Raw genomic sequence first — 22,981 nt, forward strand, 5'->3', positions numbered from 1 at the left:
TGTTCACGTAAAAAATCACACCTCCTTGTCGTCGGCCCGCACACCAAACGTCACATCAAGGAACGCACTCAAATACTCCTTGATGGCCAGCACAGAATGCAACGCCTCTTGATGTACTCCCGGACTCACGGCGACAAGAACTAAAGATTCTCCCTTTGCTTAAAAATATGAACCCCTCACACGACGGGGTTCCGACAAGGACGGGCTCAAGCGCTCGACCCCATCCTCGGTGGGGATCATGAAGTCGTCTACACAGACGCCTCCCAACATCGAGAGCAACAGTAAGCCATCATCGTGGCTACCTCCAGAACCAACCTTCTTGCGTGTCCCTCACTGAAAACCCAAGACATGACGGCAGCAGAAGAGGCAGCCATCGCCTTGGCTCTCACTCAACCAAGGGTTCGGAAGGTAGTTACCGATTCATAACAAGAATACCGAAACTACCAGTCTTGTTGGGTGTCCCGACCTCACTGCGTGTGCCAGAAAAACTCTCTCCAAACGGTTCCATTCAGCTCATCAGCCCCTCTCACGCTTAATTGGAGGGCACCGAATACGCTCACAAACAAGCCTGCGCTTTTGCCCCCCGTGCTATGGAGCTGCACGAGGACCGTCACCCGCTTGTCTCGTTCAGGGACATAACACAGCATCATCGCCTTCAGAGACAGACCCTACCTTTGCCTTACCCTGACCTTTCCGGAGAACAACAAACTACCCTGCGGCTCATACAATTCGGCTCCTTCACACACCCGACGTGCCCCCGAATCGCTACGACTCTGAATGTAAATGTTGCTCAGAAGGAGGAACACTCCACCACATAAGCGGGGTGTGCGACTTTAGTCCTGAGCACCTTCCTCTCTTTCCGTCAACTACCCAGCCTCTACCTCTTTCCGTCAACAACTACCCAGCCGCTTTCCACCTACCCAAATTCAGCTGGTGGACTGGCGGCGCGCAGTGCATATGGGTTCCTGGGAAGAAGGAACCACTCCCCTGGGACGCACTCTGCGTCATTCAGAAATATGAATAAAAGTACTTCATCCTCTTCATCCTTCTCCTCCTGCTCCTCCGTCTCTGCCGCCGATCTCGTCGCCTCCGTCCGCGGCGGCAGAAACGGAGACGTACGATCGTTCAACACCGGGTTTCAGCTCCCTTTAATTTTGGATTGGATTGGAAAAGACTTTACTTACAAAGATCCTGCAGTAGGCGGGGGCCGATTTACGGCTCCGCCTCAACGCGGCCTAACGTTGCATCCCCTTTCGCAGCCCTACTGAGCACTAGCTCCTTTCCGGAGCCCATGCCTTTCAAGCGCGGTAAGATCTGCTGGATGGCCCATTTTTGATCTATGTTGCTGGCTGACTCGATGGCTCCTTGACGTTTCGCTGGATACTTCTCGAAACTGGCACTGTCCGGTTCGGTGGCACAGTCCCACATAACGTGCCACCGGTTGGTCGGTCCCTTCTTGCACACACTTCACAGGGCCTCGGGGTATTCATCCGGGAACATCTGATGTAACGCTGCCGGTGATGTGACCGACGCTGTCTGGAGTCTTCTTAGCCACACTGCTTCCTCGCGACCCAGAGACCGATGTGGCGGCGGGTACGCCCGTCTCGAAAGCCGCATGTTCTTGAGTGTTTCGCCATAGCTTCTCGCTCGGTCCTTGGTCTCCGACCACCATTCGCACTCGGGACTACTCTCCACATTGGGAGCGCGGTGAGTAATAGCGCGCGCCTCCCTGTGGGCCGTCTCGTTGTGGTTGGGTGTATTCGGAGAGCATTCACCCGCGTGCGCAGGGATCCACCTTACTTCTACTCTTCTTTCTTCCTGCGCAACCACTCGTTCGATTATCTTGGCTGCCTTGTCACTGATCCGGCCGTTGGCTAGGTTTCGTACGGCTTCTAGCGAATCGCTTAGGACGGTGTCACACCCCGGCTCGGCCATTGCTAGGGCGATGGCGATCTCCTCTGCTTCGTTTGCATTAAAGGGACACTGAAGTGATATGTAAACATTGCGGGATTACTAGCGCAAATTGTAGTCCGGAGTCCCCAGGCCATGTTTCGACCACTCTAGGCGCGTTTACGCGATTTTATTTAGTAGAAAAACTAATTCGAAAACGCTGTCCTCCTCTCTTTACGCTCGCCCATTTTCTGTGGCGTTTTCGTGTGACGTCAGGAGGGGATGAGCTGGCAATTGGCTGCGCCACGGCTGCGCTACTGCACGACTCCCCGGCCGACAGAGTCAGTCGGCCCAGCGTTTCGTCCGCCGGCCGCCGTCACGTCGTCCCAATCAAGGAGGTTAAAAAAAAATTGCTTGGTCGCAATTCGTTCGCTTAGTTGAAACGAAGCCAGGACACGTTTGTGAATGGAAGAATGTGCCTTTCTTTACTTGGTTTGTTTGTACACTGTATCTAGCTCCAAGTCAAGGTCGCTTCACACAAGCGCTACACACGCGACGCTTCGCTGACTGGTACGCCAGTAGGAATATATAAGGCCTCTTGAAGGCGGGAGAAGAGTCAGCGAAGTCAATATAGGTACTAAGCAAATAAAATCAACTGATATTTTTACCGTACAGCGTAAAAGTAGGGCGCAGGAAGCACTTTTTTGCGCTGGGCGAACAAGCACAGCGGTCAGCAGCACGACTACGCATCTGCGAACGCTTTTCCGTCTACGAAATGCAATTGCTAGACGTGAGCTACTGTGGAAACTCGGGCGACGCTTACTGCACGATCGCAGTACAACAAATAGTCACCTAAGCGGCTTGAAATGCCAAAACTAAATAAAAGTGTAAACCGGTTGTACAATATATACCCTATATTAGCAAGGCATTCCCGTCCCGCTCCGTGGCCTAGCAGTCTGGGGAGCTAGGAATTCACCCCAAATGTTTTGCGAGTCACGAGTTCGAATCCCCGCGGGTACGTGCTTTTTTTTTTGTAAGTTAACTTTTTTGTTTTCCGCCGATGTTTTCTATATTGAGTTCACCTTTTTTGGGGCCGCAACGTTCATGGCTACACGAACTAGTTCACAAAACGCGCGCAGGCTGGCACTGGCGCGCTAGCGAGTTCTCGTTGGCGTGCTGTTGCCATAAGCACCGACTGCTTGCAGGCAGTGGGCACAGGCCAGAATGAACAGACCCTTGGCCTGGTGCGAACACGCTTTTTACGATACAGGCATGAGGGAGGCAAGCTCCAAATATGGGGGAAAAGCGCATGACATTTGGGCGTCTGCGGGTACGCGGAGGGCGTTCATGCACTGCGTAGGTCTCGGCTAGTGAATGCTACGACTACAAGCCGTCGTGGGAGCCTTATCTTGTGCATTTTACAGCCGACAACATGGCAGAAGCGCGGTACGATGATTACTGAGATATTGAGAATGCCCATCCAACAAAGCCATTGGTTATGTCTTACAGCACCGAAACCGAAACCAAAACTTGTGTGATTGCTAACCTTGGGCATCGTCCAATCACGGCGCCCCTCCTCTCAACGTCACAGCCTTAGTTGGTGCGGCCGCCGCAAACCGCGCATGGTAGTTTTTCTTCTTTCGCGCTTTGTAAAATAATTACCGATTTGTCAACCGGATGAACGTTGAAAAGTGTGCTAATTTGAGCCAGTCTACGCAGTGCAAGCAAAAACGGGAGCTTGACAAATTCACTTCAGTGTCCCTTTAACACACCGCATACTCGCTGACGTGGACACTTCCCCCGTTCTCGAATTGATGGTAACCGCTGCGTATCTGCCCTTTCCGTAGTCTGCTGCATCCACGTATCTCGTTCTCGGGTCACCGCTGTACTGCTCGATGAGGTACTTGGCCCTGGCTCGCCTCCGCTCCCGGTTGTGCTCTGGATGTACGTTCTTAGGGATGGAACTCACCCGCACGTTTTCTCGAACTTTATCACAGAGCTCGTGAAGCTGCCTCCCCGTGACCTGATAGCCGTACCCCAAGCTCTCGAGTATGGCCCGGCCCGTCTTGGTCCCCGCCAGCCTCTCTCGCTGTGCCGCCAGCTGCGCCTCGATGAGCTCGTCCAGGGTGTTGTGAACGCCCAACTGCATCAGCCGCTCGGTGTCCGTTGACTCCTTCAACCCCAACGCTCGCTTGTACAACCTTCTGATCATGGTGTCAATCTTGTTCTTGTCCGTCTGCGACCACTTGTGGTAAGCCGCCGTGTACACTATGTGACTGACAGCGAAGGATTGTACCAGCCGCGCGAGCCCTTCCTCGCGCATGCCCGCCTGCTTGGACGACACGCGCTTGATTAGCCGCAGGGTACTTGCTGTTTTGATCGCCAACTTCTTCATCAGAGTATCCTTGCTGCCGTTGCCGCTGATCGGCATGCCCAGCACCCGGATCTCAGGAACCTCGGGAATTCTCTGACCGGTCTTAGTGATCAGAACCAGGCGATCGCACTCTCTCGGGGGCAACAGAGGTCGGCCGGCCTTGCGAGGCGAGTACACCAGGAGCTCTGACTTGGATGGCGAGCACTGCAGGCCCGTCCCGTCAAGCCGCTCTTCGATAGCCGAGACTGCTCTCTGCAGCCTCCTCTCAATACTGGCGTCCGTGCCGCCGGTCGTCCACAGCGTAATATCGTCAGCATAGATGGTATGCCGGACGCCCTTGACGCCAGCCACCGCTTCGGCGACCGGGATCATGACGATGTTAAACAGCAGCGGTGAGATAACAGACCCCTGGGGCGTGCCTACGCTGCCAATATCTCGTTCTGGTAGCTCGATCTCTCCTGCGAACAGCTCGATCTTTCTCCCCGAGAGGAAGTTCTTGATATATTCATAACTTCTCTCGCCCATGTTGAGCTTCGTCACCTGCGCCAAGATGGCCGAGTGCTTGACCCGATCAAAGGCGCTTTGCAGGTCCAATCCTAGGATCACCCTGCTGTCTCTCGTCTCGTTCTCGATGATCTCTTGTTTCAGTTGTATCATCGCGTCTTGGGTGCTTAGGCCCCTCCGAAACCCGATCATCGAGTCAGGATACAGCCCCTCTTGCTCTAGATAATCTTGCCAGCGGTTCGCCAACACGTGCTCGAGGACCTTCCCCACGCACGAAGTCAGCGAGATGGGGCGTAAGTTCTCGATGCCTGGTGGCCTGCCCGGTTTCGGTATCAATACCGTCTTCGCCTTCTTCCATTGCGTCGGTAGCTTGCCACTCCGCCAGCACAAGTTGTAGTATCTCGTAAGCGCTCGATCGACAGGTCATGTAAATTTCGCAGGGCCTTGTTAGAAACTCCATCTGGTCCCGCCGCCGACCTGGTGCTCAGCTCCCGCAGAGCGGTCTTGACCTCGGCCGTCGTGATGTCGCGATCTAGTTTCTCGTTCGAGACCCCTGCGTATGCCGGGTGTTGCTCGGCCTGCGTTTCAGGTAGGTACTTGGCACTCAGCCTCTTAATCAGCTCGTCCCTGCCGAGGCTCTTTTCGGCCTCGTGCATGACCCGAGCCATGCGATTCTGCTGGAACGACTTGGTCTTGGTTTCGTCCAATAAATGGCGGATCAACGACCAGGCCTTGCCCTGATGCAAGCTGCCATCTATGCGGTTGCACAGCTCGTCCCACTGCTGTCTGCAAAGCAACGCGCTGTGCCTCGCAATCGCGCGGTTCAGTTCAGTCACCTTCTTCCGCAGCTTCTTGTTCCACTTCTGCTTCTTCCACCGCTCCTTGATCGATGTCTTTGCCTCGATCAAGTGCGCCAGCTTGCTGTCGACACTCGGTATGTCATCGTGAGTCTCGATCGACTTTGTAGCTCGCTTGACGTCCTCCTTGATGCCGGCCGTCCACTCTTCGATATTAACAATGTCTTTTACCGCCACCGGGTCTTCTCGCCTATGGTTGCGAAACGCGTCCCAGTCGGTCCACCTCTGCTCCATCTTGCGGCCGCCGCAGCCGACCAGCTCGATCTCCAAGATGTAGTGGTCGCTCCCCAGGTCCTCCCCGGTGTTACGCCACGTCACCTCTCCCCCAACAAAGAATTTCCACTCGTGTGCTACACCAATCGAACTCAACCAGCCACTGTTCATATATCATGCATTGATTTATTCCTTACCAAGAATATGTCTTTGAAGTAACAACGGGTGTGGTGAAGTGCAATTCACTTCTCTCTTGTTTCACTATTTGTAGAGTGACGTGAGGGAATTCAAGTGACGCCGCATGGGTATTCATTGTGCATGCCGTTTACAGCTTTGCTTTCCAACCACATTCACATGGTGGATTGGCCTGATTTTTTTTATTTTGGTATTTTCTTGCCGGCGAGCCGGCGAGTGGTCGCGTTACCGCCGCGAGAGTTCCAGCATTTTCTCGGGGCGAATAGACTTGAACTGAATGAATGAATCGGACGACTGTAACAACAATTAGGCGCTGTACAATAAAATTTAAAAAATATATACGGTACTTTTAGACGTCGTACGCTCGAGTTTGTGACAACGTACCCGCGTGCGGCTGTGTCCTGAAGTTCGGTGAAACGCAGGCGGGTTGCGTTGCTTTTCGCGTCTTGCATTACGCTTGCTTTTAAAAGCGCCCTCTTTTCCGACCTGTCTACCTTCTTTCCCGCTCCCGTTTGACTGCACTGATTTTCGCCAGCACGAAGTAACCGTTACGTTGCTTTGAAATGACGCCGCTCGCGACAAACGATTTTATCTCGAATGCCCTGTTACAAACCAGCCTACAAAAGAGCGAATGCATACTCCAAAACCCACTAATGAGTAAAAGAAAACGAGCGTGTGCTTTTTTCTTTGCCCGTGCGTGTACGTGCTGTGTGCGGCACGGGTACCCGGGTACTTCGCTGTTAACCCTATCCAAACGTTTGACAAACGCATCGACGCATGACAGACCACTTACCAGCGAGCTGTCCACAGCTGTCGCCGTATCCAAATGCTGTTAGGGGCCGTTCTTCGTGTGACAGGGGCAAATGAAAATCTTTCCACCAAATCGCACTACTAGTCCTTCTCAAATAAGGAAGAACGATGGCCCAAGGCGAGGCTTCAAGATTCGGCCGCACCGAGTCACCGGCCGCGCTGCGTTGATAGCACGGAGGTTGTCTACATCCGGACAGCAAGTCGTGCCGCCAGGGCAAGTTGAGTCGCTGCAGTCGGGTGCGTTGGCGCGCTGGCACGAGAATTTAAATCGTCTATATATGCGGAAACAAGCGAGGCAGATCAACATTGCAATTATTTGCAGCGGTGAGAACTGCCTCTTTGTTAGCAGCTTTGACAACACCTATCGCCAAAATAAACAGATTGAAACAACAAGGCCGCGCTGTCTGCCTGTGATCGCGCTGGCTGAAGCATGTATACGGGTATACGTGCGGTATCGGTTTTGTAGCTGCATGCAACCGTCGCGTCCTGCTTACTCGTTCTAATTAGCATTACGCCACGGTTGAAGTGCTGATACACGAAACAACACAAGACTCACATGGCGACCGCCCGCTTGATATGATTACCCCAGATGGGTAGTTTATTGTGGACGTGGTAGTATACAAGGAACCGTACGCCATCTCACAAATGGTGTTAAGTCGTTTTAAATCCTCTTTTTTGCTACACGGATGGGCAACGGTACTACCATGGAGGTTCATCCACTTTTTTAAACCATGCCTAGGGAGTACATTTTTTGCTATAGGTACTCTTCAGGGCACATTACTTGATTAAAACTCCATTTCCGGCTAGTTTGCATTTACAGTGAATACTCAGTCCCTCTCACTGCCACTCGAGCGGGTCACACCCCTTGAGCCGCCGCTCTCAGTATCCCACCGCATGTCGTCTTCCGTTCCCTCGATGTGGTTTGCAATTTACACTTCATAAACGACTTCTGCACAACGTCAGCTTGGGCCCGTTTTTACGCGTCTGAAATCTACCGTGCGACGGTTGCTTAGTAAAGGGGCTGCTTAGATCCGTTTGCAAACCTTTGTTCCGACAGTGGGGGCACTCCTTTTTTATCAGCCGCCTCCTCTGTACTCTGCCAAGCGTCCAAGGTCGAGCTGAACAAGATCGATGGCCTCATCCGCAAGGACTACCGCACCGCACAGCAGATACCCCCTAACGCATCCACGGATCGTCTGCTCCAGCTCGGAGTTTTTGACACCGCAAACGAATTAGTTGAAGCCCATTTATCATACTGAACGAGAGTGCGAAGCTGGGCGGGTCGGTAGGAATCCATTATTAAACACAGCGCAAAGGACAGGACGCGAGTGAAAACACACAGGAACGGGCGCTCTCTGCCCGTCCCGGTCTGTTTTCACTCGGCTCCCGTCCGTTGCGCTGTTTTTCTTAAACCATTTATCATCCCAGAGAAATCACCTAGAACTAACGGAAACGGGCAAGTCCATTCTCGCTGCCCAAGGCATTCCGCTGTTCGAACAAGCTAGAAGTGCCATGCATATTCCACTTGAAATTCGGGAAAACATATTCACAAGGCACATGCACCACGACACATGCACCCCGTCTACAACTCAGCGCGCCGCCAAGCACGTACACGCGCCTTGGACCGGGAACTGGCAAAATGGCCGGAAGCGGCGTACTATGATGCGTCGGAATACCGCCATCACAGCGCCTACGCTCTGGTGGTAACGCGCAACTCCGCTTGCACCCCCCTCAGCACGCTTACCATCTTGATTACCTCCCCCACGACTGCGGAGGAAGCGGCCATTGCGCTGGCCCCCACACAACGTCCAACCGCGCCCAAGATATTCACGGACTGCAAGCTGGCTCTACTGCATTTTGTACGGGGACCATCTCTTCTGAATCCCTCCGCATCATCCAGAATGACCCGCCTCAAAAGATGGTGGAGTTGGTGTGGGCCCCGGCTCACACTGGCCTGCCGGGAAACGAACTTGTCCATGCCATTGCCCGCCGCGGTCTCACACTCCGGGCTGGTGTGAGCATCGTCCCCCGACACGGCGCGCGCTCCTCCAAAGAACGCCTCATCACGTTGAACGACATCGTGGAGCACTACCGACTCTCCTGTCGTACTTTATCCCCCGCCCATTCCTCCCTCACACCTCACCAAACCCGCTATTGGCGACTCTTGCAGACAGACTCCTTCCCATGCAGAGCTCGTCTGCACCACATCCACCCCTCATCATTCCCGTCTCCCAACTGTCCCCAATGCGGCCAACGTGCCACTCCGGAACATTCCATGTGTGCTTGCCCTTACGACCCCTTCCCTCAAATCTCCAGCAGCGAGCTATGGAGAGAGGCGTTGGGTATAGCTCTAGCCAGGAGATTCAGGAGACCCTGGTACGCAGAGCTACTGAAGTCGTGGCTGGCCTTCGCCCAGCTGCTACCAGCCATCAGTAAGCGTGGCTCAAATAAAAGTTTTCTCTCTCTCTCTCTCTCGAACAGTAGGGGAGGCTACTTAGAATTGGGGGGTGCTTAAATCTCAAAAATATGGTATATATGATTTCTACCACCTAATTTGTTATATTATATATATAGTGTAGAGTAAACTGTCGCCACAAGGTGTGGTTATTTTTGGGAAGACGTGTCAACAGAAAGCATATCTGCTATCTGGTTTTAGCGTTAGTCGCCAAGCTGTATCACTATTATTGCTGAGCCCTTACAAGCAACCGGAGAGCGCATTATTATGAGCCCCTGCCAGTGTTATTCCGTCCAGTCTTGAGCGTGACAAGGGGCGCGGACAGAAATCTTTTTCGGGGGACCGGGGGGGGGGGGCGGTTAGGGAACGGGTTAACGGGTTAGGGAAGGGTGGATTTCGCCGGAAGGAACGTATAGGCGCTCGCTCAGGCGCTATCTAATAAAAATAACGGGGGGGGGGGGGGCGTGGTAGGCCTCTAAACCCTACCACTGGCTACGTCTCTGTCCACGACCTACCTTTACTGCAGATTTGACCCTGTCTACAGAAATCTGTTCAAAACTACAGAACTACAGAAATCTGTTCAAAACTACAGAAATCTGTTCAAATACGAAACTGTGTGTGCGTTCCGCTCTTGTCTCTGCTTCCAGGGAGATCGAGAAGCTGACCAGGCAGCTGAACGAGATCGAGATGGAGGTGCAGGAAGAGTTCGACGCCTCACCTCGGCGCAAGAGGGCGACGAGGAGTGAACTCGTCCAACAGGTGCTTGGCTGCTGTACCGCGCAGAATTATGCTAAGATCATTTTGTGTGCTCATAAATAACGGCAGGGTGTTTTAGCAACTGCGCGGGTTTTCAAATATAAATACGCTTTGCATATTTACGGTGCGATAAGTGGGACATTCTTTTCACTTTCGACAAGACGGTTTTATTTCATTTTATTTAGAAATACTGGTGCTCACATTTGGAAACATTGCAGGATTACATGTGCATCGCAAATAAAAAGGATGAATCTCACTTTACCTATACTATTGGCGGTTAGCAGATTAAACAAGCGGAGCAACATAAGTACCTGGCATTAACCTTGACGTGCCGCCTTTACTGGCCAACGCATACGAATAGCCCATGTTCCTCGGCGAGAAACAACTTAGGATTCCTGAAGCACAGATTAGTTGATGCCACCTCGTCACTTAGACGTACTATACATCCATTGTAAGAGCCCCCGTGTCATTTGGGAGCATTGTGTGGGATCCCAACACTATAACAAATAAAGAAAAAAACTTGAAAAAACTCGCAGGTTGGCCGCTCGTTTAATCTATAATCGTTTTAGACGCATCGATTCCCTTTCAGCTGTGCTGAAGCTTGCGCACTTTGACTCACTCGTCAACCGACGTAAAACCACGCACCTAAACTTTCTGCACCTGCTGTATTTTGATAAACTTGGAATCCAGTCACGAGCATACCTTGGCAAAGCTGGCGCGGCTCACTCAAACTCACTCACAATTTTTTTTTCGAATAACCACTCACTCAAACTCAGACTCAATGCTGAGCCACACATCTGCGCTCACTCAAACTCAGAACTCACTCGGACTCAAAACTCAAAATGTACTCAGAACTCAAAATGTAATCAAAACTCAAAATGTACTCAAACTCAAAATGTACTCAAACTCAAATTGTACTCAAACTCAATATGGACTCAAAACTCAAAATGTACTCAAAAATCAAAATGTACTCAAACTCAAAGTGTACTCAAACTCAAAATGGACTCAGAACTCAAAATGTACTAAAAACTCAAAATGTACTCAAACTCAAAGTGACTCAAAACTCAAAATGTACTCAAAATTCAAAATGTACTGAAACTCAAAATGTACTCAAAACTCAAAATGGACTCAAAACTCAAAATGAACTCAAGAACTCAAAATGGGCTGAGAACTCAAAATGAATTCAGAACTCAAATGGCCTCACAACTCTCTCATGCTAGGAATTTACTCGGCGTCAGATGGACTCTGATTTCATTAGCAGTCAGTGTATTCAAATTCACGCGTGGTAAAAATATTACGGGTGCAAATTCGTGAGCTCGAACTCTTGCATTCGCCTCGACATGACACCGTGGCTCCTGTGAGGTCGGAAACAATTTTCGTTGCAGATTTAATACAGCCATACCTGCTGCCCATGAAGAGTAGCGCTGGTTGGAAGCAATTGTACGTATATATTGGATACCAAACTCTTGATGTAGGCTCCGTGTTCGTGTTCATGACAGAGGCGGTCCAGGCTCAATGGTGTGCTGGGTCCCCAGGTCGAAACGAGCAAGATTGGGTGAGGGGATGTGCGCTCACTGCTCCGTTCATATATGTCGAAGCTGTTTAGGGTTATGGTTCTGTGCATTCTTGCTCTGCATCCTGATAAATCGCCTTGTGTCAAAGCGAACTGTCCCCGCGAATCTCTGAAGCGCGAGGCGTTCATGGATATACCTCTGCTGTTTTATTGCGTAGCATTCTTTGCCGAGTACACCCCTCCCCTATCCACGCCATGATCTTGTAACGCCCTGTATATACACAAAAAAGCAGATATCACGGAAGTTCAACCTGTAATCATTATAAAAGCGTAAATGTAGAGAATTGATAAAACGAAATGTTAAAAACTAAAAAAGGAATAAGAAAAATATCGAAAATGGCGAACCGTGTAAAACGGGAGTCATAGATCGTCTCAGATTGGGTGAAAAATGCATAGAGGTGTGGGGCTAAAGAATGTGGGGTATCAAATTGAGGGTCTCGAAGAGGGAAATCACGTGGGACAAACAAAAAAGTGCCTCGTTGTTTGCTGAGGCACTTGTATTAGTTTTTATTAGCATTTGCTAGGTGGGATGAGCTCTCGTAGCTCGGAAAAACACCACGCTGTCGTTGTAAGCAATGACCGCCACCGTACCCAGCTGTTAACTTCCAGCATGCACGCGTGTGTGTGTGTGTGTGTGTGTGTGTGTGTTTGACAGAGTGTGTGAGAGAGTGAGGGTGTGAGAGTGGGACAGTGTGAGAGTGCGTGTGAGAGTGAGAGAGTGTGAGTGAGAAAGAGTGAGAGTGTGAGAGAGAGTGTGAGAGTGAGAGAGAGAGTGAGAGAGATAGTCAGAGAGAGAGTGTGAGAGAGAGGGAGAATGAGAGATTGAGTGAGAGTCTGAGAATGAGTGACAGAGTGAGAGTGAGTAAGAGAGTGAGAGTGAGTGAGAGAGTGAGAGGGAGAGGGAGAGAGAGTGTGAGAGTGAGAGTTTGAGAGTATGAGAATGTGAGAGTGAGAGTGTGAGAGAGGGAGAGGGAGAGAGAGTGTGAGATTCAGAGAGTGAGAGAGTGATTGTGAGAGTGAGAGATTGAGACAGTGGGAGAGTAAGAGTGAGAGTGTGAGACTGAGAGTGAGAGTGTGAGTGTGAGTGAGAGTGTGAGTGAGATTGTGCGTGTGAGTGTGAGTGTGAGTTAGAGTGTGAGTGTTAGTTAGAGTGAGAGTGAGAGTGTTAGTGAGAGTGTGAGTGTTAGTGAGAGTGTGAGTGTTAGTGAGACTGAGAGTGCGAGTGTGAGTGTGAGATTGTGTGTGTGTGTGAGTGTGAGAGTGTGAGTGTGAGTGTGAATGAGAGTGAGGGTGAGAGTGTGAGTTGAGTGTGAGTGTGAGAGTGAGAGCGAGAGAGTGAGAGTGAGAGTGTGAGTGTGAGTGAGAGTGTGAGTGTGAGTGTGATAGTGAGAGTGAGAGTGTGAGTGTGAGAGTGAGTGAGAGTTAGAGTGGGAGTGTGAGCGTGAGTGAGAGTGTGAGTGTGAGTGAGAATGTGAGTGTGAGTGTGAGTGTGAGTTAGAGTGAGAGTGTGAGTGAGAGTGAGAGTGAATGATAGTGTGACTGTGAGTGTGAGTGTGACTGTGAGTGAGAGTGTGAGTGAGAGTGTGAGTGTGAGAGTGTATGTGAGTGTGTGATGTGAGTGTGAGTGTTAGTAAGAGTGAGAGTGTGATTGTGAGTGTGAGTGTGAGTGATTGAGTGAGCGTGTGAGCGTGCTATATACCTTTTGATATATCCTCATAATTATAACCAAAAAGCATTTTTATATTTGTCCCACGTGATCCCCCTGGACGAGACCTCTAATTTGATACCCCACACACCCTGCAGGGTCATATGGAATTCATACCAGTCAAACTAACCATGACTCTCATGACTGTAACTAGGGCGCATTATTTAAGTGTCCGACGTGATTTTCCTAACTGGAACCTTCAATCGACGCCCCACATGCTTCAGCGGCCTCACCTTGAATTTAACCCAATCTATGACTCATAATGACTATCTCATGATTCGAACTACGAAGCCTTTTTTTATTTGTACCACGTGATTCCCTTCGTCACGACCGTAAATTTGATACCCTACACGCCCTAGCGGGTTCACTTCGAGTTTTACCCCAATATAAGACTCGCCATGGCAATCTCATTGTTAAAACCAGGAAGCATTTTTGTATTTCTCCCGACTCGCCATGGCAATCGCACTGTTATAACCAGGAAGCATTTTTGTATTTCTCCCACGTGATTCCGCTCATCAAGACCATTAATTTGATACCCATCACATACTAGCGGAATCAATTTGGATGTTAAACCAATCAATCACTAACCATGACTATGTCCTGATATTGCCCTACCACATTTTTGTCCCACGTGATTTCCCTTATCGGGACCTTCAATTTGATGCCCCGGACACCCAGTGGCATCATTGTGAATTTTAACCTAATTTATGACTTAGTTTGTCTATGTCATCATAATAATCAGGAAGCACGTGATTACCCTCATCGAGACCTTTAATTTGATACGCCAGACGCCCTAGCGTCATGAACTTGAATTTTAACCGAATCTATGATTTACCATGACTACGTCATGATATATCCATAACTCATTTTCGTCCCGAATGATTCCCCACATCGAGACCTTGAATTTGATTCCCCACATGCCCTCGCAGCGTCATTTTGAATTTTAACCCAATCTATGACTCATTATGACTGCCTGATGACTACAATCAGGAAGCATTTTTTTTATTTACGCCGCGTGATTCCGTTAATCCGGACCTTTCATTTGATACCTTACGCGCCTTAGCCTCATCAGTTTCACTTTTCACCCAATCTAATGTGGTCATTATTTTGTCTTAATGGGCGGTGCCCAGTCAATTCAGCTGATTCATTTGAAACAGCAGAAAGGACAGCCCCCGCCCCCATTTCCCCCCGGCTCTCACCTCTTCCTTTGTGACCCCTAGTATATCAAGCCGTTAACAGTAGCAGGCGAACAACCAGCACGCCAGCGCCGCCATGTGCTTTCCCACCACCCTTTCCCACGCTCTTAGTGGATCCGTCAGGAGGAAAAGTTAAGCCAACCCTTTTTTATGACCTCGCCAGTCAATTATCACTCACGCGGAGAGCCGCGAAAATTAGGTATACAGCAAGTGCTTATGGCCATGAAAATTCAACAAGAAACTAAAAAAAATAGACACCCCCTCCCTCCCAACCGATCATGCAGGTCGCGATTGGTGCCGTACCCGCAGGTAACCTGAATTCCGAGCCCACAGTGACGCATGAAACGTAACAGCCAACCATAGCTGCCTGCTAGGCTACTCATATGTACTCAAACTCAAAATGTACTGAGAACTCAAAATGTACTCAAAACTCAAAATGTACTCAGAACTCAAATTTACTCAGAACTCAAAATGGACTAAAACTCAAAACGGACTCAGAATTCACTATGTCTCAGGCGTACTCACACTCAATCGGACTCAAACTCAGTCGGGATCACTCGGCTCAAACTCACTCAAGCTCAAACTCACCATGCCGCACTAGCCTCGCGCTCACTCAAACTCAAACTCACGCGTGAGTTTGAGTCCAAATGAGTTTAAGTGAGTGGACTCATGAGTGAGTTCGCCGACCTCTGGTCACGAGGTTCTATAGCTAACAACCCTGGTAGAGCGTCTAATCACAAACATAGCCGAAGTATCAAACCGTTGTTTGCCCGTACTGACTATACAGACACTCATTTTTTCATAGCACCGTATCTGATTACGATGCTTTGCCAGAGTGTTCAGTCTTGCTATCACCCACCCTACCATGATTGCAATCTTACCGGTCAATCATTTATTTATGCATTTATTCATAGCTCTTGTATCCATACGTATGTCTCCCTTTCCAGCTTGGACCTCTGAAGGTTCGCAATATTGTACAAATAAATAAATAAATAAATAAATAAATAAATAAATAAATAAATAAAAGTTTTTCATAAAATATCACAACTTAAATGTCAATTTGAACTGTGACGGGAGCGATAATACCCCGTCACACGGGCGCTTTCAATTGGGATTGAAGCAAAGCGTGATAGACTTTCTGAGCGCGCTCGACGCCTCGCCGCTGCCACACGGCACGTTTGAGTCCCGACTGAGAAGTTGCATCGCTGGCACTCACGTACACCAAATGGCGCCAAAAATGTATTTCGCGGCCGCCGCAAGGTAAGTTTGCGCGGTTTTAGGTGCACGTAACTATATAAATGTAATCGCACGTTTATTTGAGTTAAGTAGTTCGATACAATTTGGGGCGTTAGTTAAAGTTGTCACCTTCTGTGCCATTACTCAGAGGGGACGAGAGTATCAACGGTTTCGTCCGATCGCGCCTGGAAACCTGAATGACGTTTGAAGGACAAGTATTGAGATCGAGTGGGATCGCGCTCGATCGCGATTGAAACTCGCGTGTGGCTGCGCCCGATCCGGATTGAACTCAATCGCGATTACAAGTGCCCGTGTGACGGGTGTATAAGACAGTCACGATATTGAAAACAAACGTGCGGCGTACAGGACTGTAGTTGGGTTTGCATGCTTGGGTTTTTATTTTTTTAAAGTTCCGTCCATGCTTGTCGGCATTCTTTTTCCTGAAAAACACAGTTTATGGCGCGATCATATATTGGACATTTTGATGCACCTTTCTTTTGCGTTATTTGTAATTTATTAACCTCTCGTCGTAAGTTTACGGTCTTTTTACATAAGGGGTTCAAGGAGTGTGTAATAATAAACTAGTTACAAAATATCTCAAAGGACTATTTTCAAGTTTAATACAAATGAAGGAACAGTGCATATTTTGACGATGGACGGACAGAAACACATACCACAAGCGCTCGAATGATCGTTTTATTACAAGTTGCGGAAAATAAACAACACACTTAATGGAAAGAACAACGAGCGCTCACAGAAGAGAGGAGATTGACTAAGCTGTCAAACCTGACATCACTGAATTTATCGCCACATCTGCTTTTCTCTGCCCTCCAACCCTGGCCTCCACATTTGCGAATGCAGTACTCTGCTTAAAAGCAGACACTATTTCATGCCTTGAAGTGAACCAGAGAACGGTAGGCCGTTTGGAGCGCATGGTAAAACCAAGTGCTTTGGACAGCTGCAGTGTTTAGGTACCTATGCATGAAAAGCGTGGACACGCTATGGTCAAGGAAAAGTAGAAAGCTAACGATTAAATACGGAAAGAAAAGTGGAGAATCAAAGACAGCCAAGGTAATAAAAAAGAAGCAAGGCAGATAAATGGAAGCTTAAGCGTCGTTAGAGATGTACACGGCAAAGGAAGTGGACGTGAGAAAGGAAAATTTCTACGATATTTCCAAGGGAAGTGCTTTGCTTTTTGAGGCTAGAGCGAATGCTCTAAACTAAGAGCCTTGTGCGGAAGTTCACAGAAAATGATAGGGTATGCGTGGTCTGAGGAAAGGAAACGGAGGCTGTGCGGCCCATACTTTTAGAATGTGAGTGTATCCATCCAAATCTTCAAGAGGGAAATATCCGGCTTCCAGAAGCCCTAGGATTTAAAAATAGAGCAGAGGGAGTTAACTTCAAGGCTGTCGAGGTAACTATAAGAAGATTGCACTGCTGGTGAACGAAAAGCCGGAAGGGGAATAATGCCTAAAGCATCAGTGGCTAAGGCGTTGCGCTGCTGAGCACGAGGTCGCGAGTTCGATTCCCGGCCGCTTTTCTGATGGAGGCGAAAAGCACAAACTCCCGTGTGTACGAGATTTCGGTGCACGTTGAAGATCCAAGTGGTGAAAATGAATCCCTAGCCCTCCACTAGGGCGCGCCTCATCGCTGGCGTTGCGTCGGCGCGTTAAACCCTATAATCAATTCTTGGTAAGACGACACTTCATCACCCCGTTTCAAAGGGGATACCACTACCAATCAATCAGTCAATCATTCAAGAATGCGATTTCATTTTGCGTGAAATCTATCGAAGGCGCGTTGAGAGTTATCACCCGCTCTTTGAGTCCTTGCAGCTTCAGCAAGTTCCCTCGTAATTTGGTTTATGCTCCTAAAAATTACTGCTGTTTTTTCAAACTCAGCAATACGACCAGTACACAGCTGGCCGTCACGTATGCGCGTCCCCACGTAGCCTTGTGATAGCCGACGGTTTTATAGTCATGCTCTTTTAACCATTCGTGTAAGCATAAGCCTTTCCAGCCTTTGCTTATATGTATATCTGGCCTATGCCTATATATTCCTTTCAGCAGGCTATAGAATTCCGGTACACAACACCATTTCACATTCAGCGAAATATTTTGTAATGCTTTGCTTATCTAGGATAACTTGTTTGGTGCTGAAATTACACCGCCGACGTCAACACGCTTCTTAAGATTGTGGGAGAGCTTATTCGAGGTACGGGATTACCGCTATCTTTTTCCTGGGTTGAGTTGTATTTTGCCACGTAGCGGACGCCTTGAGCTGCTTTTAAGAGCGGATAAGTACTCGCAGCTCGCCCGGAGTCAGGGTATCTGACCGCCGTTGTGCCGCCGCGTCACGCACACAAGCAGAGGCTTCGAAAAGATACCCGCTTCAGTCATCCACACCTCTTTACTGACCCTACCTTTCCATCCTGCGGGACACTACCATTCCCCCTGCAAATGCCCCGCAGACCCGAACCCCGCCGTTGCTTCCCCTCACCACTGGGAGCAGATGTTACGTGACCCGGGGAAGTCAGGCCGAGTCCTGACCACCTCCCGGGCCCTGGCGGTCCCGGCGGCCCCGTGGGCCTCTTCCGCCCCCAGTGCCTGATCCCGATGGACGAAAAAAACGTATTCTTCCGGTCGGGATCGAACCGGTGTCCCTCGCGTTACGAAGCCGATGTCAAATTCATTGCGCCACAGAGGCGCGCCTTGTCGTATGCCAAGTGTTGGGAGTGTTTTTCGCGCTGCGCCGAACTGCCGCGGAAGATGCCGTTGATAGGCAGCAAATAAGCACACAACGATATACATAAAGAAACATAGCGAATAGCGAATTAATGCGTTAGTTACCCGAAAGCAATAAAACCTCAACCCACTGCGCCGTTATAGTCCTTTTCAGGAACTGCGGCGCCCTCTCATGACTGTTCGGGTATCAACGCCGGACTAGTAGTGAAACTACTCAAACGAGCGCCTCACAGCCCCTCTGACGGAGCACTGCTTCGAACTTGGCTGCTTTCACCTTGAGTGGAACTGCTCAAATTCTTTTACCGTATCGTTGTGCATGCGCATGGTTGTGCACGCACTACACCCCCGATGCCGGGCTGGCAAGACGCTGATTGTTAGCTGCAGTGCAATGTTGGGTTTATGCCGTGGTTGTCCACGTAATAAACCCCTGTACTGTGAATGTTATCGGTTCCCCTTGGAGTGACTGCCGTACGTGCGCTGAGAGGCGACCCTGCTCGCTGGTTTGGCTCACTCGAACTCATTGTGCGCGGTCTCTCCGCAGTTGAAGAACATCAGCGTTATCTTGCGAAATCAAAACTAGATTTAACGAAGCCGACTGGCGTCACTAATTATTTCGTTAAATCGACAACTTGTAAAACTTGAGTTAAGCATTCCTTGATCACTTAATTCGGTACATTCAAATATATACTGTGGCGGCATCCAGAAAGCTTGTGCAGCGTCGTATTTGCGGGAGCGTAAATGATCAGCAAGTGTAATCGCGGCCCGCACGTACGAAAAGAGACCACGAATATTGTTACGTGAACAAGACAGGCCCCCGGGGGACTGCAAATGTATGTCCCACCAAGAATACCGGCTATCTTTGCTTGCGTGTGGTTTGTAGGCAACGGCTGCGTGTATTTCCCGTAAGTTTGTAGCGCGTTCAGTGCGTCTTCCGTATCCTCGTGCGTTCCGGCAAACATCCGCAGCAGGTCAAGGGCATGCATCGCTTGAGCCGGGCATCCATTGCATAATCCATGACTTGAGCGCTTTTTTTTTTTTAACCGCAGGCGTATTCTGGTGAATTCAACTGAAAATCAAACCTTCCGTTTTGCGCCGCGCAGTGTAGTGAAAGCGAGACAAATGTGTTCAGCGATGTTATCTGTGCCACGCCGTGAATCAGTTTGAGGCGCGCTCTACAAAAAATACCAATAACAAATAACACTTTTTGCAATTAATGTTTCGAGAAAATGTTCCTTGAACCCGGAGAGATTATGATATCGGTTTAGTTATACCGAGTTCGTCAATGCATCGGACTCTGTGGGCACCTGATGGGGGATCGGCTATTTTTTTTACTCTGTTGCGAAGGTCTGGAGTCACTGTACTTGCCATATTGCTGCATGCTCGCGCAGTGGAAACCTATATGAACTTATCTTCCTCGCTTATTGCTCTTATCTCATTCATTAAATGGGTACTTTCTTCAAATCGGGTTTGGTTAAATCGAGTTTTGTTTGAATTCTAATGTTACTACTCTAATTAGTGTAGTGTGGGCCACTCACAGTAGGCAATGTTCATGTCGTGGCTTCTAAAGGGGTTTTAGGCAGCAGAAAACTTGAAATTTTCATGATATATATTGCTGAGGAAAGAGTAGTGGAAGCCGTGGTCTTTCCGTGTCAAACAACAATGTTGTTTAAGTGAGAGATTTTATGCGAACATTGATCCCCAATCCGAGCCTAACAAGCGCGCACAACTGTTCTCTGTCGCAGATTGAGAGGCTCGAGAGTGAAAACCGGCGCCAGAGGAAGCGCTTGGGGCGAAAGCTGTCCAGGTACGTGCTTGCTTCGAGAGTGGAAAATGAGCCTGCTTGAGCAGCCATGCTTTTTTTTAGTTCAGCAAAAAAAAAAGAGAAGAAAACCTGCGGACACGTGAGCACTTCTTTTAGGTTGTGAATGCTAAAGCATCAATGCTGCTGTGTGCCCTTTCGAGTTATATGCTGCGAGTAATGGCGGCGGTTGCGTCTCTGTGCCAGGTTAGCAGAGCGCATGCGTGATGTGTGCCGTGCACCGCTTTCACAGCCGCAGCTGCAATTCTCCACTTTCCACGTGACTCTGCGGTGCCTATCAGGCCGGTCCTGAACTTCTCTTTTCAAGCGAAGGTTGGAATAACTGGCTTGAACTTGGGATGTGTGTGTGCCAAACGCCTTACAGTAGAGCCCAGAAAATTTGATGGTGATGATGGCCTGAATTCACTTTCGTAGATTTATGCGTAGGCCACAGACGATTCATGCGGCGGCCGAGCAGCAGACGGCTGTGCGGGCACGCGCTCGTCATCGTCTTGCGCACCCCAACAGGCAGAGGTGGAAGACAACAAGTGACGGACGCCTCAGTTGTCGTGGTGCACATCGTGTTTGCTATCAGGTTTCCTGTGTGTAAACGTTTCGTTTAAGAATGGGACGGCTAGTTTTTTTTTAATCTCTTGCGAAGGTCTTTCGTCACTGTACTTGTCATATTGCTGCATGCGCGTGCAGTGGAAAGCTATAGGAACTTATCTTCCTCGCTTATTGCTCTTATCTTATCCCGAACAGCGCTAAGAATGCTGGCTGAGAGAAGGATACTGAAAGAAGAAAGTGTGGTGGTGACGGCTTACGCAAGCCATGCTACGCTCCTCACTGAGCCATTTTTTCGGTCCCGCAGCCAACGCCTATTCCTGACGCCGTCTTTTTTCGCACAATAGGCCAGTCATTGCTGCAGTATTAAAATACAATTTATCTTACGGACACCAGGGAACAAATGGTACGCACTCCAGTCATTTCCCTTATGGGGTTGCGTACGTTATGCTTCGGAAGGCATTGTTACTCAGGATTCAACGATTTCGTTTGCAGTACGTCTGAATGGCTTACCTCTGTGTTTAATTCGGGCCCTCTGGGTCAGTCCGACCTGTGGGGCGCTCGGTACGGGCTACCATGCCATGTGTGAACGTCCCAAGGACCCCCTTCTCGCACATCTGGGAGCAGTGGTGGCACCGGGCTAGATTAATGCAGAAAATGGACAAGAACGCCAAAACAGGTATCGCCTCCACACGCACTTTGGCGAACTAGGATTTGTTTCGTGTGGCCGTGACCAGCTGCTGGCATGGCCTACCAGGCTTGCGACGAGGAGAACCACCGGGTTTACTTTGGTGCCAGTTCTGTGGCATACATTGGGCGCGGGTGCGGCGCACACGAAAGGCGAACATGCACAGCGGGCATGGCCGCGACGACAGGAATGTTGCACCAGCTCGTGGCGGCTGACGCGCTCGCCGTTTCTATCACACGCACGATGCAGCTGTTGTGAAATCACAAATTGTGGACGGTGGAACAGGATCAGAGGAGCTGGCCTAGGCGTTTTACAGCGAAGCTTGAGTGTTCGCCCTGATGGCATCTGTGACGCGGAAGCGGGTGAAGTGGAAGAAAAAAAACGCTTCCGGTGGCCGGAATCGAACCTGGCCGTCCCTCGCGTTAGGAAAACGGCGTCTATTGCGACATGGTCGAAGCGGTTTCCATTTGGACAGGGGTGGATGGCCGTGCGAAATTAGGGAGAAAAAAAGTAGTGGCTTAGCTCTGCTATGCCAGGATCTACGTAGCGTGAGCTAACGTTCAGCAATCCAGTCCAATCCAGTCCAGTCCAGTCCAGTTCAGTCTAATTCAGTCCAGTGCAGTCCTGTCCAGTCACTGCTCCTCGCACATGCTCAGCACGGCTCTTCACACGCCACGCGAAACGGCCATCAAGCCGCGCCGGCTCAGCGTCATACTTGGCTACTGCGCAATTGAGGCGCACACCTGCGCACGCGCCGGTGCCAGTGCCTCTGTCGCGGCTATGACGCAACACAATCTAACAAAATCCACTTTAATCCAATCCAAATCCAATCCAATTCAATCCTGGCCAAGCCAAGCCAAGCCAAATGAATCCAATCTAATCCAATGCCCCTCGCGCTTGCGCAGAACGGCCCTTCACGGCACACGCGAAACTGCTCAACCTCGGCCAGTGTAGCTGACGCTACAAAATCCTGCACCCCTTGTGTAGCGACGATGATGGTTGGTTAGGTAGTGGGTGCTAAAAGAATGGCTCGTACCCACTGTGGGGGATTGGACAGGAAATGGGCGCTAACTGATTGAGAAAAAAACTGGACTCGGGATTCGGGACTCGGACTCGGGAAGTACACGGTTAGGGAAAAAGTGCATTTTAACGCGAATAAAAAAGATAGACTGCCAGAAAATGACGTGCGGCAGCAGAGAGGACACACCAACTATAATATCGACACTTATGAATAAAGAAAGGATAGAAAGAATGACAGCCTTGAGAAGTACGTAAACAAATAAAGCGTGAAGATACGGCAGTGCAGGAGAGGCGGTGAGCCAGGAGACAGTGAGTACAGACGCTGAAATGTTTTTCAGAGCAGCCCGCCGCGACGATGTCCGTCACGAGAAAGCTTCGCGTTCAACCATCGTCGTCGTCAGGC

General features: G+C 49.7%; 1 protein-coding gene across 1 annotated transcript in view; it reads left to right on the forward strand.

Annotated features, from left to right (window-relative positions):
• Window positions 1–22,981, forward strand: part of LOC144143466 (uncharacterized) — a 338,543-nt gene that overhangs the window by 216,835 nt on the left and 98,727 nt on the right. The window contains exons 12-13 of the mRNA XM_077675212.1: window positions 9,946–10,057; window positions 20,251–20,312. Of these exons, the coding sequence (XP_077531338.1) occupies window positions 9,946–10,057; window positions 20,251–20,312 (174 nt within the window). The remainder of the gene's footprint in view (window positions 1–9,945; window positions 10,058–20,250; window positions 20,313–22,981) is intronic.

Source organism: Haemaphysalis longicornis, unplaced genomic scaffold, assembly GCF_048455015.1.
Source record: "Haemaphysalis longicornis isolate Haplotype H1 unplaced genomic scaffold, Haemaphysalis longicornis Haplotype H1 scaffold_6, whole genome shotgun sequence".
In the NCBI taxonomy this organism is placed as follows: domain Eukaryota; kingdom Metazoa; phylum Arthropoda; class Arachnida; order Ixodida; family Ixodidae; genus Haemaphysalis; species Haemaphysalis longicornis.